At 48.4% G+C, this 17,297-nt stretch overlaps 2 protein-coding genes across 2 annotated transcripts in view; both read left to right on the top strand.

The window, feature by feature from the left end:
- The window catches only part of TyrRS-m (Tyrosine--tRNA ligase, mitochondrial), a 106,145-nt gene that overhangs the window by 8,109 nt on the left and 80,739 nt on the right, over window positions 1–17,297 (top strand). The gene's annotated exons all lie outside the window — the stretch shown is intronic.
- Window positions 1,200–16,985, top strand: LOC137654802 (uncharacterized). The gene is made up of 2 exons (XM_068388753.1): window positions 1,200–1,688; window positions 16,008–16,985. The coding sequence occupies exons 1-2, from the start codon at window positions 1,413–1,415 to the stop codon at window positions 16,983–16,985; spliced, it is 1,254 nt and encodes a 417-aa protein (XP_068244854.1). The 5' UTR covers window positions 1,200–1,412.

Below are 17,297 nucleotides of genomic sequence, written 5' to 3'. Positions count from 1 at the left end.
AGCGCTTGATGTTGCCGACTCATTGAAAGACTGATTCTTGAATCAGTGTTGAGGTAATTAATTACAATTGCCACACAACAGTTGCCTTTTGACGAATTGATTCGTCAGCTTAAGAAAAATCTAAAAGTTTATTCTTTTTCATGTGACTATCTTTTTGCAATTTCTGTAGACAAAATACTGTGAGGATTATATGAAATAGGCTTACCTACTCATACTGTCGTTTCATAACTTTAATTTTCTTCTATGAATGCATTTTAATGGTTTGCGCTATACAAAGCTCTGTAATAATGTAAAAAGTGATGTTCGTGTAAAATTAATTTCATCACATCACTACTATGATACTTTAAAATGGACGAATTATATATTCTTTTTCTGTAAATGGCTAAAATCTTAGCCTAAAATACAATATAGCATAGTCTAATCGATGTTCCTAATCTATGTTCGTACTTCCATTGTTAATTTTAATTGCTATGAATAATTTTATATAGTAATAAAATTGAGTTTTGTCATTGTAATGTCACGTTTATGATAATTTATCTATAGTAATGGCATTATATAATGTAGGGGTTTAAAAATACAGTAGTTACTTCCTTACGTAAACTTATAAGCCAAAGGCTTTTAGCTTACGGTATGCCTAGGCCTAATCTATATCGGTTTTTCCTTTATTAATGGTCATAGTTTTCACTATATTTGTATGGTTATGATGTCATGCTATAAAATTTTCTCTAAAGGAACAGCATTCCTCAATTCAGTGGTAATTATTTCCTTACATAGACTTATATGGCTGAGTTTTAGCCTACGATACATCATAGGCCCATTCCTCGTTGTTGTAAAAACGATGCTGATTCCATCATAATATTTTCGCTAGGAAGATGTAATCATAATGCCTTATATCACTGATCTTAATACTGTGAAAGAAATGTAGCAGACCTAAGAACTTATTGCTCGTATTTATTGTCTTTAAATGTAAGCTACATGCCACTGTATTCACTTGTGTTCTTTAAAGGCTGCCAAAACTCTAACCTGTCATAGAAATTTGGAACTAGGTTCACGATTTGAAGTCAAATATGTATGTATATTATCTGTTGAATTTTAATTAGGTTCCCTCTTTATTCTTATTTTACATATGCCGTCACATCTCAATGAAACATTGCTTACAGCTAGATATGCCTGGTAAGTGGAAGTTCAGAGAAGCATGGATACAGCCAGATTTTCACCCATGGTTGAAATAGGTTGAAGGAGACCCAGAGAGGGCTTTCTGCACTGCCTGCCAAAAAGCATTTAATGCCGAATTAACATCAATCAAAAGGCATAGCATCAGTAAAATTCATCTTCAAAAGGAACGCGAGCTTGATCTTGGGCAGAATGAGCTGGAAGAAAACATAAATGAAAAAACACCCCATGGTGTAGTAATGGCTACCATTCTATTTGCGTGTTTCATTGCAGAACATAACTTGCCTTTCACTACTGCTGACAATTTGATGGATTTGATGAAAAGGATGTTCCCAGACTCGGCCATAGCTCAAAGTTTATCCATGAAACGTACAAAGTGTACGGATGTTATCAAAACCATGGGGAGGACCGTGACAAATAGCCTAGCAAAAAAGTTGAGGACCAGCAAATTTTCTGTCATCATGGATGAGTCAACGGATGTGAGTACAATTAAGTCCTGTGCTGTAATTGTTAGGTTTTAAATATTAAACTTAGCCGGTGAATATATAATAGCTGACGTCTCGAACGGCTCGACAGAAACCCAAAAACTCGCGAGCGATCGCCGTGAAGGTTGCGGGTGTGACCACCAGCGCCGACTATCGGCCAGATACCGCATATACTTGTAAACAGCTCCAGTTCTTCTCTGTCGGTTTCATCGACAAGTTGATTCCGCTCGCTGTTGACCTTGAGTTTTCGTCATTTTTGGTGAAGTACTTTATTTTGGTTGTTTTGAGCTTTCGCTGTGACGGGTGTTTTTCTCTTCAATTAAAACTCTTGAACCCTTTTTTGGCTAGTGTTTATTGTTGATGACTTTGGATTTGTTTTGGATTTTCTTTGACTGTTCAATATGGCTGACCCTTCTCCTATCCCTGGTCCTAAATTTCGCAAATGTAATGCTAGGGATTGTAACAAACGTCTTCCCAAGGCCTCTCTCGACCCACATACCGTTTGTTCTAATTGCTGGGGTAAATCCTGCCAATTAGGAGATCGGTGTGATGAGTGCGTGGGCTTGTCGGAATTCGACTGGCTTAAATTTGATAAATATTCTCGTAAGCTGGAGAGAGATAGGGTGAGGAGAAGCTCCTCTAGGTCGTTGGAATTTTCCTCCTCCCATGCCCCTGAACCTAATCCTTCCCCTGTAGTAGTTGTTCCTGAACCCTCTACTAGCACTCATGAACCGTCCATGCGTGATATGTTTCGTGCGATTCAAGCTTTTGGCGAGAAAGTTGAGTCCCTAGCATCGGACCGTAACCAACTCATGTCAGATGTGAAGTTATTAAAGTGTCAGAGTGCCAAATCAGAAAATCGTAGTGATAAAGTGATAAGTGCGCAAAGTGTATTTAGTGTTGCGACCGAGGGTTCGTCTGTTCGTGCTTGTCGCTCCCCCAGTCCGAGACCTCTTTCAGGCTCCCCTGCACCAGGGAGAAGTAATGTCATAGGACTTAAGGGGACGAGAGGCTTTAACCAACGTACAGACGTTCCCTCTTTGGTATCGGGCGTGTCTCGTCAAGATCGCCCTTACCATAAGACGAGCGAGGCTGTGTTCTCCTCGTCATCCGAAGGCTTTTCGCAAAAGAAACCTTGGCGCAAGGTTTCTAGACCCTTGAAGCGGAAGTCAGTCCCTTCAGGACAGGTCCAGCGTCCTGGCTGTAGCCATTGGGACAGCTCTGACCCTTTGCAGTCGTCGGAAGACTGTTCGCCTATTAAACGTAAGCGTAACACGGGGTCCGAGGGTCTCGGTAAAGGCAATTTGTTCCGTAACCGAAATACAAACCACGCTATTTACAAAGGGTATTACTTTTAGCGTAGCTGAAATGGCGAGCCATTAGAATTTAACGAGGGTGTATTACCCCCGCGCTAGTTAGCGGGGGGGTAGGGGAGTGGTAGCTAGCTACCCCTCCTCCCCCTCACACACAGGTGAATACTCACTTTCACTTTTGGCTCGGACTGTGACAGACGTCTCTGTCTTTGTCCTCGCTTGGCAGCCATTGTTTGTTTTGTCTTTACTTAATCGCTTACTTTTCTTTTACTCTATATATATGTAAACATGTTTTCATGTTTGTATATATATTTGAGTATAGAAATAAGTAAGTTTCCTTTTCAGCTTTGTGTGTGTAGTGTACGATATCTACGTGGAGGCCTCGGCAGTTAGGCCACCACGGCGTAATTTTATGGGTGGCGATCGAGTTTGACTTATGTCTTTCTCTCTCTCTCTCTTGAGGTCGTTCACCCTTTTTACTACGTGTTACTACGGCCTTGTAGCTTCCTTTCTGTGTGGGGGGGTTGCTACGCCGTACGTTTGTCTCAATTAGTTATGAATCTAATTGTAGTTGTTTTTTGTTTTTCAGCTTGTAGAACGATTCCTTTCGTGGTTTTCGTTCTTTCTTTAGTGTTCATTCATTTTTAAATTACATAATTACATAGTTACATAATTATAATTGTTATAATTCTGTTTTGGTTACAGCTCTCCTTCCGCGAGTGTAAGTGGTTGTGAGGGCATGTGCCTGTTGTGTAATTCTTGTTCCTTTCCCTCGGGATTCCTCTTCGGAGCCTTCCCGGGGGAATGAATGTGTACTAATATTATTTGTTTTTATTTTTTTACAGTTACCGATCTAGTTCGTTTCTGTAATATGGCAACGGTGTGAGCTGTCTGGTTGAGTCCTGGGGATTCGGCTGTTGCTGCCTCCCCCCTTGTATTTTCGTCAGGGACGTGTCTCCTTCTACTGGAAGTACAGTACTCCCGTGACGATGGACAGCTCTCCAGTTCATTTTAGAACTCTCAGGAGACTTGCCTCCTTGGGCGGGTAACTTTCCTTTCGAGGGAAGTTTTTCTTGTCCAGGCTTGAGTTTTTCCCCTTTTGGGGGGTTCTTCTCTTGCCTTTTTTTCGTGCGACCATGCTCTTGGTGCTGAGCGGTCGCACCTGCAGTTTTGCTCAAGGGGCTGGGCAACTGCAGGAGCTCCTCTTCGGAGGATTGCTCCTTTTAGGTCACTGGCTGACCAGTCTCTTCCACGAAGTGTTTCTCTTTCGTTCGCGAGAGAGTACACTCATAGAGACTCCTCTTCGGAGGTTTCTTCTGTTGCTGTTGCTGTTGGCCTCCCTCGCCGTAAGGCCCACCGTCGCCTCGTCGTAAGGGCCTCTCATCTCCCTATAAGGGTGCTTGAGGCGCCTTTTTGGATCTCCGTTTGCAGCCTACAACTCCTTTTTCTCGATCTTCCGCCTTGGTGCAGATGGACAACAGTCTGATCTCGTCTTCCGACGGGCAACGGTCTTCCCGACAGACAACGGTCTTCCCGACGGACAGCGGTCTTCCGACGGACATCAGTCTTCCGGCGGACAACGATCCCTTCGGGGCAAAGGGTTGCCCCCACGGGGGTTCTTCCCTTGCGTGTCAGGGTTTCCCTGCGCGCCCTTCTGCTGTGTTCTCTCCTGCTCCTGCTCAGTGTTAGCACACAGGTGCTCTTCTGCTCATCAGCGCTCTCCTGTTTGTCAGCACTTTCAAGATGATCATCCCTGCGGTTCCTGTTGGTTCCTGTTACGCGCCCTGTGCGCCCACGTTCGCCCTCGCGATCTAGAACTTCGGTTCAGGTCGGGGTCAAGGACTCTTCTTCTTTGCGCAGGCTTCCACGCGTAGCCTTCTGCTCGTCAGCGATCATCAGCTCGCCAGCAATCACCTGTCTCTCGGCGATCTCCGGATCGCCCACGTGTGTTACAGCCGGCACGCCAACGTTCTCCAACACTTCTCAAGGAACATGGTTCGCCAGCTACTAGCTCACCTGCGCATGCTGATCGCCATCCCGCGACCCTCAAACTGCGGATGCTGATCGCCATCGCGCGATCCTCAACTGCGGATGCTGATCGCCATCGCGCGACCCTCAAACTGTGGATGCTGATCGCCATCGCGCGACCCTCAACTGCGGATGCTGATCGCCATCGCGCGACCCTCAACTGCGGATGCTGATCGGCATCGCGCAACCCTCAACTGCGGATGCTGATCGCCATCGCGCGACCGCACACCTACGGATGCTGATCACCATCGCTCGACCCTGCGCATGCTGATCACCATCGCCCGACCCTCAACTGCGTATGCTGTTTGCCATTGCGCGATCGCCCACCTGCAGATGCTGCTCGCCATCGCGCGACCGCCGACCTGCGCATGCTGATCGCCATCGCGCGACCCTGCGCATACTGATCACCATCGCGCGACCCGGCGCATGCTGATCACCATCGCGCGACCCGGCGCATGCTGATCACCATCGCGCGACCCGGCGCATGCTGATCACCATCTCGCGATCGCCCTCCTGCACAGGCTGCTCGCGATCGCTCACCTTCGCAAACTGCTCGACCATCGCGTCGGCATAACACAACGCGCCATCGCCAACCTGCGCATTTGCGCTCACCAGCTCACCACCGATCGCTTGTTGATCCATATCGCCAGCGGTCTTCCTCGCCCACGGGGCAGCGCGTTTCCTCGCCATCACGCTAACGCTTGCGTTCGCCGCCTTGGACTCGCTCTCATCCACCTGCCCACCCTCACGACCGCTCGCCTGCGCGCCCGCGCGACCGCTCGCCCGTGCGCCCGCGCTCCCACGTGCCTACACGTCTACGCTCATGCTCTCCAATGTTCGCCCACGCGCGAACCAACGGTTTTTCCATCGCGCGGACGGATGGTGTTCCGTTGCGCGAACCTACAGTGTTTCTTCGCACAAATGTCGGCTTATTTCTTGCAGTATCCATTGCTCGTCTATGGGTTATCGCTCGCCGACCACCAGCTCTCGCCCTTCCCACCACGCTCGCCCTCCTTCTGCGCTCCTTCGCTCACCTTCGTTTGCGTTACCGCGCATGAGCGCTTCCACGTTCGCCCACGCGAAAATCTTTGAATTTCCGTCGCGCGAGCTCCAGGGCGATTGCGACCACGATTCCCAATGGGGTTTTCGCAGCATGACCAGCCTGGCGAGTTCTTCTGGAGCGTATTTCCAGAACACGGCCTCACCCCGTAAACGCAGAGCATGGCACTTGCAAAAATAGGAGAAACTTAAGGGAGATCTGAGCAACACTCCTCTTTCCTGAACCTGGGTTAGCCCTTCCCCGTCATTACCTGGAAGGATTTTTGGCGGGGGGGCTTTCCGTTCGAGATTTCTCCATCGGACGAGGGGTGACTGCTTACCTCTTCCTCTGGGAGCTTACCAGGTTCTTTCCCTCCTCGGTTACGGCCCGAGGTTTGGTTCACGGAAGCTACAGGAAGATCAAGGGTACTTTCCTCCTCTCGAGCTCAGGCACCTTGGCCTTTCGTCGTTAAGTATCTAACTTGCGGACAAGCTCGATGTTGTACCATCTGGACGCGCTGACTGAGGGCTTCCTTCGGGTGTCTCATCTGTGGAGGTCGACGACCTCAGACACCCTTCCATCCTTGAGAAGAGTTTGTTTGTGCCCAAGGACAGAGACTTAGACAGCTGCTGTGCGGAGGAAATAGACTTCCGGTTTCACTCCTCCAAGGCGCTTTCTTCCAGACTCTGCAGGGCTCCAGCGCCCTTTTCTTTCAACCACGTCGGCCTAAGTTATCGGCTACGACAACTGGGACAAGGTGTCCAATTGCAGTTTCCTCCTGTCAGGAACAGATGGCACGCGAGACTCCCCCGGGGGGGCATAGTCCTAAAGGAGTTCACGAACTCTAGGATTGCAGGTTTTTCGCTGGAAGGATGCTTAAGGTTACTCATCCGAATGACAGCTTCCCGATGCCCATTCCCGCACAATCTCTGTGATTAGCCAAGGATATCGCGCCTGCCGTCTCTGTCAGCGAATTCAGTGTCTCTGAACCTCTTGCCATAGCGTCAGCAGAGTTGCCCGGTTGGGCAGAATGATCCATACCTTAGGCGAAGGTCTTCCTTAGGATCATCGACGGCTTCACCCCCGGCCCCCTCAGTCGATCCTTTCTTATAAGGAAGGATCTGAGAGGGGATGTCCGTAGTCGACCTCTCAGCCCTGATCAAGTTTGTCGAACAAACTTCGGCCAGCGTAGACCAGCAGAATCGATCAGACTGGTAACGAGGCGACAGGACTCCTTAAACCCTGGATTGGAAGGACGGGTACTTTCAGTTTCCATTCCATCCATCTTCCAGGGTGCTCGTCAAATTCTGCCTAGACTGCAAGTATTCCTGCTTATGATGCAGTGTGGCTATCCCGCCGTGGCATAGCAGGTTTGTTTCCCCAGAGAACTCTCCCTGCCTTCCTCTTGGCCGCTCAGGTGCAGGCTTCCGCCTCCTCTGCTGTTTGGAGGGCTGGTCAACTCCGGTAGGCTCGGGTTCGACCTTCTTCAGCGCCGGGACAAGCTTCCGGATGCTTACCATGAGTGTGGGCTCATGGTATTTTGCTTGGAGCCTTCTCTTCCTCTGCCTCAACATCTGGAGTATCTGGCCATGATATTGAGTCAACGGCCTTACCACGTTGGAAACCCCGCTTCTCGTCCGTCCAGCGAGGTTAAGCAACGTCGGTACTTGGATGGGTGACCACCTGGGGACGCCAGATTCTGTTACCACATCCTCCTAGCCTTCCTCTCGGTTGACTGTGGCAAGACTGAGGAGAGTCGCAGTACCTGTTCTCAGTCAAGCAGAGCTTTCAGCCCTACCTTGGAACGTTTCCTAGTTCTCCTTTCCTCATTGACCTGTCTATAGTCCGAACGGTCGCCTCAGGATAAGTTCCATGTGGGGCGATCCAAGTTCCGGTGGCTTCAGGCAATGTTTAACCGGACTCCCTGGCCCTAGGGGACCAGTGGAACTATTAGACCTGCAATGGGTTTTGACCTATGGAGCCTCTTGATGGTAGTGGATATTCTCGTCCTTTCCCCACATTCTTGATGCGGTTCTCGGACTCGTCAAAGGAAAGGGGGGGGGGGGGCATGTTCCGGTCCAGGCCTATGGTCAAGACCTGAAGGATGCCTCTCCATCATTCAGGCAGGCTTAAGGGCCTTAGTCTGGCCCCTCTTCAGATCCTACAGCTCCTGCCGAGTCGCCCCGTTGCACGTCGACTTCATTCTAACCATCAGGGGACGCATTTTCACACCTTCACATCTTGCAGTAGAGATACCGGGATGATTGAGATTCTCTCAATACCACCATCGGCTCGCTCATTCCAGGCAGGGGAATGTTTCTCTCAGACTATCCGAGCAGAGCCTCGTAGAGAGAGTGTACCTGGGGGTCTTTGACCTTGGGTAACCAGCAAGTGCTGGTCTGGGGGACCTGATTGCGACAGCTTGGAACCTCAAGCTTCCGCTATTCTTTCCCCCAGTCTCAGACCCCGAGACTCTGGCAAGATGCATTCCGGTGATGGTGGGACAACTTCGACGCCTGCGTCTTCCCTCCTTTTTGTCTGTGGACAATGGGTCTCAACAAGACCAGGTTGTCTGTCAACCTTTCAATGGGAGAGCTCCACTGGGACTATGCGCAGAACGGTTTCTGGACCCTCTGCTTCCCCTGACGGAACTCCCGGGAGAGCTTCTCCCACGGCGCAGACTACTCAAGCAACCACACTGCGACATCTCTCCCGAACCGGGGCGTCGCTTCGGCTTCATGCCTGGAGACACTACGCTTCCTCCTCAAGAAGAGACAACCCGCTACAGTCGCGGTACGGAGGTCGCGTCTTCGGCGATAGTCTTCCACAGGGGTCTCCCAGGCAAAGTGAAGAGTCTAAGGTGGTTGGTGCCGTGGGAGATATACCTCTTCCCTTGAGGCCTCTTCTCCAGCAATAACGGTCTTATTGCCTTTCGGCGGGAGGAAACTCCTTTCCGCTCTCGGCAATGAAGCCTGTCGCTCAGCCTTTCCCTGACCTTCAGGCTTAAAGGAATAACTTTTTCCTGCCCGCTGGATCAATCCTCGCTCATGCGAAGCTACGATCGTCCCTGCCCTAGTCGGAGGAAGACCTCCAACTTGGAGCATGGCTCGGACTTTTAGTCCTTTAAGAGATCTTCTCAAGACCCTTTACGACAGGCCTCGGATTGTATTCCGCCTTGGGTCTTCTGCTCACTCTGGCCACGGCCAGTGTGTAAGCAATCTTCTTGGTCTCTTACTACTCCCTCCTTTCTAAGGGAGAGGGGAAAGCAACATTCAGGCTCGCTCCTGAGTTGTTGGCTAGACTCAGAATCTGAGGGTCCCGGCCCTTCGGTCCGATTCATTCAAGATTTCGAGTCTCCATTCTGTATCTGATGTCCCAAGAACTTCTCTTTCTTGCCAGTAAAGGAATCGAGAGGTTATCTTTGGGAACAGCTGCAGTTTGTCCTCAGTTGCAACCGATTTGGGAGCACAAGGAGGACATGGGGGGAGAGTCACCAGTATACCTCTTCAGCCCGGACTCAAGGACATTCATCTCGACCTGTCTCCAGACCCTCCCCCGTCACGTCGCCCTACAGTACGATGTTGGATACATCGCAACGTCCCTCGCCTTCGAGTAATACTACTCTGTGACGCAGGTGCTACAAGCTGGAGTCTGGAAGCGTCTAATGACCTTTGCAGCCTGCTTCCTGCAGGGCGTGACCCATAGGAGTCTCGGTACGTTTTCTATCGCTCTGTGGTGGCTACACAACAGCTGGTCTAACCTCAGGCTCCTTTTTGGACAGGTAGCAGAAGGTTGAGGGCATTGTTATCAGGTTTTAGTCTGCATGAACGAAAGAAGTATATCTGGCCCTTACTTCTTTCTTCATCATCCCCTCTACGGGGAAGCAGCATCCTGGTCTCTGCATAGCTGACCTCGAACCTCTGCAGGTAAACCATGCTTCCTTGTGTTCCGAGTATTGAGTCAATACTGTCGCGTCCCCCATACACTGACGAGGTGGTATTGGGAACGTCCTAACCCAGAGTTCCTTCTGGAACTCCAGGTCAACTGCCTAGGACGGGTCACACTTCTTCCTTCACACACAAGCTTACGTAGGCCACATGGTTCCTTGCGGAGGAAGGAACTTGTGAGGTGCAGGGACTCCTTTTCTCGAGTGCGACTCACTCGGATTCTGAGTCCCCGGGTAAAGCCAAAGCCAGTATGGCTGGGGACTTTCCACCCTTCCTAAGGGATAAGTCACCCTTTGTAAATAGCGTGGTTTGTATTTCGGTTACGGAACAAATGACAAATTCGAAGATAATTTGTATTTTTCCTAACCATACAAACCTTAGCTATTTACACATATTTGCCCGCCAGCCCTGTCCCCCAAGACAAGTCCTACCTCTAAGTGAAAGTGAGTATTCACCTGTGTGTGAGGGGGAGGAGGGGTAGCTAGCTACCACTCCCCTACCCTCCCCCCCCCGCTAACTAGCGCGGGGGTAATATACCCTCGTTAAATTCTAATGGCTCGCCATTTCAGCTACGCTAAAAGTAATACCCTTTGTAAATAGCTAAGGTTTGTATGGTTAGGAAAAATACAAATTATCTTCGAATTTGTCATGTTTTGCCTTCACAGACGTTACCATCGCCTTGGCCCGTTCCGACTCCCGTTGATCCTAAATGGGTTGTCCTGCAGGACATGCAGACTAAGCTTGCCTCCCTTATGGAGGGGTATCAAGCTGAGCAAGGTCTCGATGATCTTTCGCTCCGTTACGCTGATCGAGACTCTGGCCTTCAGCCGCCAAAACGAGCTTTTACTCGTCCTTTTGACGTTAGCACTTTGAAACGTGATGTCGGTAGTTTGACACGACAGTCACGTGACATGGATCCTCCCTCGCTGCAGTCCCGTGTTGACTTTCAGCCGCTGCCGCAGTCTCGTGTTGACGTTCAGCCGCTGCCGCAGTCTCGTGTTGACGTTCAGGACGTTCGCCAACCAGCTCAGTTGCCTCGACTTGACGTTGAGCGTCAATCACCGCAGTCTAAGGTTGTTTTGACTGCTCATTCTAGGCAGTCAATGCAGTTCCGACGTGACGTCGAGCGTCCATCAACTCCTGTTGTTGTTGTTGGAGTCACAAGGTTTTCAGTCCTTTCAGCAGCGACGTGACGTCGCTTCCTCTACTACTACTGCTGCTCCTTTGCTTGTTGACATTGCCTGTCAAGCATTGCCGCCGCGGCCGGTCTCTCCTTTTCATGAGACTAGACAATTGTCAGACGAGGTTCCTTCTTATGAGGAAGTTGCTGATCCTCCGCCTACTGATATTCCTTTGGGCATTTTGTCAGACGGAGAAGAGCCTAAAGCTGCTCAGCCCTCTATGGACTTTAAGAAAATCATGCTGATTTTTAAGGATCTTTTTCCAGACCATTTTGTAACTTCTGCTCCTCGTTCGCCTCCGTCAGAGTTTGCGCTAGGCCTAGCTGCTTCCAAGCCTTCGTTTACTAAGCTAGTGCTCTCTAGCTCTTCTAAGAGGGCTTTATATTTGCTAGGCGACTGGTTGATCACCAGGAGGAGTTTGGAGAAGACGGCCTTTGCTTTCCCTCCTTTTAAACTTGCCTCTAGAGCGAGCGTCTGGTATGACACGGGAGAAGTTCTTGGCTTGGGAGTTCCTGCCTCTGCCCAGGGAGACTTCTCAAGCCTCGTAGACTCTCCCCGTCGCCTGGCCATGAGACGCTCGAAAGTTTATTGGTCCTCCTCGGACCTTGACCATCTCCTTAAAGGGGTTTACAGGGCCTTCGAAGTTTTTAACTTCTTAGATTGGTCTCTAGGAGCCTTAAGCAGGAAGATCTCGTCTGCCGACCAGGATGTTTCCGTGCTTATTATGTCCTGCATGGACAAAGCCATCCGTGATGGCTCCAATGAGCTCGCCGCTACCTTTATGGCTGGAGTCCTGAAGAAGAGGGAGACTCTTTGCTCGTTCCTTTCGGTAGGAGTAACTCCCTGTCAAAGGTCGGAGCTTCTCTTTGCCCCTTTGTCATCTGCCTTGTTTCCTCAGCAGTTGATCAAGGATATTGCGGCTTCTCTGGTACAGAAGGATACCCACGACCTGATGGCTACGTCTGCTCCTAAGGGTGCTCCTTCATCGTCTTATGTCGTAAGACCCAAGATCGATACCCCAGCGACGAGGTTTATCCCGCCCTTTCGTGGCAGAGCCCCCAGTAGGGGAGGTGCTCGTGCCGACAGTAAAAGAGGCAAGAGGAGAGGATCCAAGTCCTCCCGTGGCAGAGTCTGACTGCCCACGTCCTCAGACAGCGGTAGGGGCCAGACTGAACAACTTCTGGCAGGCCTGGGAGAAGAGGGGTGCAGACCGAGAGTCTGTGTTGTTGCTCAAGGAGGGGTACAAAATACCTTTTGTACGCAGACCTCCTCTAGTAACAGTTCCTTTAGACCTCTCTCCCAGGTATCGAGAGGAGTCAAGGAGACAAGCTCTACTTCAGCAGGTGTCTCAGTTGCTAGAGAAGGGAGCGGTGGTGAAAGTCTCGGACTTTCAATCACCGGGATTTTACAACCGTCTCTTCCTAGTCCCAAAGCATACAGGAGGTTGGAGGCCAGTGCTGGATGTCAGTGAGCTCAACGTTTTTGTTGTAAAAACAAAATTTACGATGGAGACCACGAAGTCCGTCCTAGCAGCGGTCAGAGAGGGAGACTGGATGGTCTCTCTCGACCTGCAGGATGCGTACTTCCACATTCCTATACACCCAGATTCTCAACCATATCTGAGGTTTGTTTACAGGAATGTGGTGTACCAGTTCCAAGCACTGTGCTTCGGCCTCAGCCCTGCTCCTCTCGTGTTTACGAGGCTCATGAGGAATGTGGCAAAATTCCTTCATTTATCGGGAATTCGAGCCTCTCTGTACCTGGACGACTGGCTTCTCAGAGCATCGTCCCGTCATCGCTGTCTGCAGGACCTTCAATGGACGTTGGACCTGGCAAAGGAGTTGGGACTGTTGGTGAACTTAGAAAAGTCTCAACTGAATCCCTCCCTGACGATTCTCTATTTGGGGATGGAGATTCGCAGTCTAGTTTTTCGGGCTTTTCCGTCTGCCACCAGGATAGAGCAAGCCCTGCTCAAAGTCCGCCTCATGCTCAAAAAAGACCGTTGCTCAGTGAGAAGTTGGATGAGCCTCCTAGGGACTCTGTCATCCTTGGAACAATTTATCTCCTCTGTCATCCCTGGAACAATTTATCTCACTAGGGAGACTTCACCTTCGCCCTCTCCAGTTCCATCTAGACTCCCATTGGAACAAGGGCAAGACTTTGGAAGCTGTGTCAATCCCGATCTCCGAGCCAGTAAAAACGTGCCTGAACTGGTGGGACAGCAACATAAGTCTGCGAGAGGGTCTGTCCCTGGCGGTCAAGAACCCAAACCACGTGTTGTTCTCAGACGCGTCGGATTTGGGTTGGGGAGCGACTCTGGACGGTCTGGAATGTTCGGGTCTTTGGACGTCGGATCAGAGGAACTTGCACATCAACTGCAAGGAGCTGTTGGTTGTTCACTTGGCCTTGGCGAGTTTCGAGAGTCTTCTACGAAACAAAGTGGTAGAAGTGAATTCGGACAACACCACAGCCTTGGCGTACATCTCCAAGCAAGGAGGCACTCACTCCCACACACTGTTCGTCATCGCAAGGGACCTCCTCATCTGGTCAAAAGATCGAGACATCTCCCTGTTGACAAGATTCATCCAGGGGGACTTGAACGTCTTAGCGGACTGTCTCAGTCGGAGAGGTCAGGTGATCCCCACAGAATGGACCCTCCACAAGGACATGTGCAAGAGTCTTTGGATGACTTGGGGCCAACCCACCATAGACCTCTTTGCCACCTCGTTGATCAAAAGGCTCCCGACCTATTGCTCTCCAGTCCCAGATCCAGAGGCGGCCCATATAGATGCTTTTCTGCTGGACTGGTCTCACCTGGACGCGTACGCATTCCCGCCGTTCAAGATCATCAACAAGGTACTGCAGAAGTTCGCCTCTCACGAAGGGACAAGGTTGACGTTGGTTGCTCCCCTCTGGCCCGCGAGAGAGTGGTTCACAGAGGTACTTCAGTGGCTGGTAGACGTTCCAAGGAGTCTGCCTTTAAGGATGGATCTCTTACGGCAGCTCCTCGTAAGGAGTCTTCATCAAAGCCTCCCCGCGCTTCGTCTGACTGCCTTCAGACTATCGAAAGACTCTCAAGAGCTCGAGGATTTTCGAAGGAGGCAGCCAGAGCGATTGCGAGGGCTAGGAGAGCTTCTACCATCAAGGTCTACCAGTCGAAGTGGGAGGTCTTTAGAGACTGGTGCAAGTCATCATCCATTTCCTCTTCCAATACCTCTGTAGCCCAAATTGCAGACTTTCTCCTGCATCTGAGAAATGTTCGCTCCCTCTCTGCTCCCACTATTAAGGGTTACAGGAGCATGTTGGCTTCTGTGTTCAGACATAGAGGCTTAGATCTGTCCAATAATAAAGATCTCCAAGATCTCCTTAAGTCCTTCGAGACCTCTAAGGAGCGTCGTATGGCAACTCCTGGGTGGAACTTAGACGTGGTCCTACAGTTCCTAATGTCCGACAGGTTTGAGCCATTACATTCGGCCTCCCTGAAGGATCTCACCCTCAAGACGCTTTTTTTGGTGTGCTTGGCTTCGGCTAAAAGGGTCAGTGAGATCCATGCCTTTAGTAAAAACATCGGCTTTTCTGCAGATAAAGCCACATGTTCGCTTCAGCTTGGTTTCTTGGCCAAAAATGAACTGCCTTCTCGTCCTTGGCCTAAATCTTTTGATATACCTTGCCTATCAGAAATCGTAGGCAACAAGGTTGAAAGAGTACTGTGTCCAGTTAGAGCTCTTAAGTTTTATTTAGCTCGTACCAGATCTTTACGAGGTGGATCTGAGGCCTTATGGTGCTCCGTTAAGAAGCCCTCATTGCCTATGTCTAAAAATGCTTTATCGTATTTTATTAGATTTTTAATCCTAGAGGCTCATTCTCACTTAAGTGAAAAAGATCGCTGTTTACTTAAGGTCAAGACACACGAAGTAAGAGCTATAGCAATTTCCGTGGCTTTTAAGCAAAACAGATCTCTGCGAAGTATTATGGACGCGACCTTTTGGAGGAGCAAGTCGGTGTTCGCTACATTTTACTTAAAAGACGTCCAGACTCTTTACGAGGACTGCTACACTCTGGGTCCATTCGTTGCAGCGAGTGCAGTAGTGGGTGAGGGTTCTACCACTACATTCCCTTAATTCCAATATCCTTTTAATCTTCTCTTGAAATGTTTTTAATCTTGTTTTTGGTTGTACGGAAGGCTGAGAAGTCTTTCGCATCCTTTTTGATTTGGCGGGTGGTCAAATGTCGTTTCTTGAGAGCGCCCAGATTAAGGGTTTTGATGAGGTCCTGTTGTATGGGTGGTCGCCCTGGATATAACAGCTCCTGGGAGTCTTTCAGCATCCTGAGAGGATGGCTGGGCTTCGTGAGGAAAGCGGACTAATAAGGCAGAGTAATCATCAGAGTCAGCTTCCTTACCAGGTACCTATATTTAATTGGGTTTTGTTATGATATAATTGTCAAAAACTCTAAGCATATACGCCTTTATTGTATTAATACTGGTCTCTACCCACCACCATGGGTGTGAATCAGCTATTATATATTCACCGGCTAAGTTTAATATTTAAAAATGATATTTTGATTATAAAATAAATTTTTGAATATACTTACCCGGTGAATATATAAATTAAAGGCCCTCCCTTCCTCCCCGATAGAGACCCAGCGGGATGAGAAGAACTGGAGCTGTTTACAAGTATATGCGGTATCTGGCCGATAGTCGGCGCTGGTGGTCACACCCGCAACCTTCACGGGGATCGCTCGCGAGTTTTTGGGTTTCTGTCGAGCCGTCCGAGACGTCAGCTATTATATATTCACCGGGTAAGTATATTCAAATATTTATTTTATAATCAAAATATCATTTTTATGATTCCTCTGTGCAAAAAATCACCACTGCTATGCTAGACCTTGTTAATATATATGACTCAGACAATAATGCCCAAGGGTCTACTGGACAAAATTTATATTCCCTACTGATAAATACATTAACAAAGTATGACATCCCCCTTAGTAATTTCATAGGGTTTGCAGCTGATGGTGCTTCTAATATCATGGGCGAGCATAATTCCCTATGTAGCAGACTTAAACACTTATTGCCTGGACTTACTGTCTTTAAATGTATATACCATTCTATTCACTTGTGTTCTTCAGGGGCTGCCAAAACTCTACCCCGTCACTGTGAGGATTTGCTTCGCAGTATATATACATTTTTTGCCCATAGTTCAAAAAGGCAGTATGATTTTAAACTCTCTCAGGAATTTTGTAATACTAAGCCTCACAAAATACTCCATCCCAGTCAAACGCGTTGGCTTTCGTTACATGAAGCAGTTAGAAGAGTTCTAGAGCAGTGGCAGCCTTTAACCTTGTACTTCAGTCAAATTGAAGGTAGAGAACGGTTGACAGTAGTACACCAGATAGATGAAAGGATGAGAGATCCTGCTGTCTTTTTATATTTTACCTTTTTAGATTACATTTTACCAAAATTTAATGACTTCAACTTACTCTTTCAAAGAAATTACCCCACATTCCATTTGCTTTTTGACAAAATAACAAAATTATATAGATCAATATTGGGTACTTTTTGTCAGCCACACATTCTTCAGAAACAATCATTAATGGCAATTGATCCATGCAATGAAAGCAACTATGTTCCACTTAACCAACTTTATCTGGGAGCAGAACTTCATATCTTGTTTCAGAAAGAATCCTTAAAAATCCTGAAATGTTACTGGATGTTCAAAACAGATGCAGAAAATTTTGTGTTTCAGTTTGTATTGCAATCAGGAAAAGGTTTGATCTGGACAACCCTTTGTGGAAGATGGTTTCGTTTTTGTCAATAAATAAATCATTAGATTATCAATCAAGAATAGCAATGCCATCTCTACAGGATTTAGTCAAATTAGTCCCAAGAATAGGTGTAGATGTAGAAAATAACCAGAAGTTAGACGATGAATGGCGGAGTTTAGATTTCATACAAATACCAGAAGATTTAAAGCACGAGACAAATATAGAAACATTTTATAAAGGATTGGGCAATTTAAAAGATGAAGAGGCTAATCTAATATTATCAGCATTGTCAAATTTTGCTCTACATATTTTATCTTTACCAACATCAAATGCTTATGCAGAGAGAGTGTTCAGTAAAGTTAATC

The sequence above is a fragment of the Palaemon carinicauda genome, chromosome 15, assembly GCF_036898095.1.
Source record: "Palaemon carinicauda isolate YSFRI2023 chromosome 15, ASM3689809v2, whole genome shotgun sequence".
In the NCBI taxonomy this organism is placed as follows: Eukaryota; Metazoa; Arthropoda; class Malacostraca; order Decapoda; family Palaemonidae; genus Palaemon; species Palaemon carinicauda.
The sequence above is the reverse complement of the archived record's forward strand: the minus strand, read 5'-3'. Positions and strand labels throughout refer to the sequence as shown.

Bases quoted from the DNA above. Each gene is read 5' to 3' on its own strand.
- LOC137654802 (XM_068388753.1), top strand. From the start codon at position 1,413: ATGGCTACCATTCTATTTGCGTGTTTCATTGCAGAACATAACTTGCCT. The intron at 1,689-16,007 runs TTTTAAATATTA...TCAAAATATCAT, and splicing joins CCTGTGCTGTAATTGTTAGG to TTTTATGATTCCTCTGTGCA.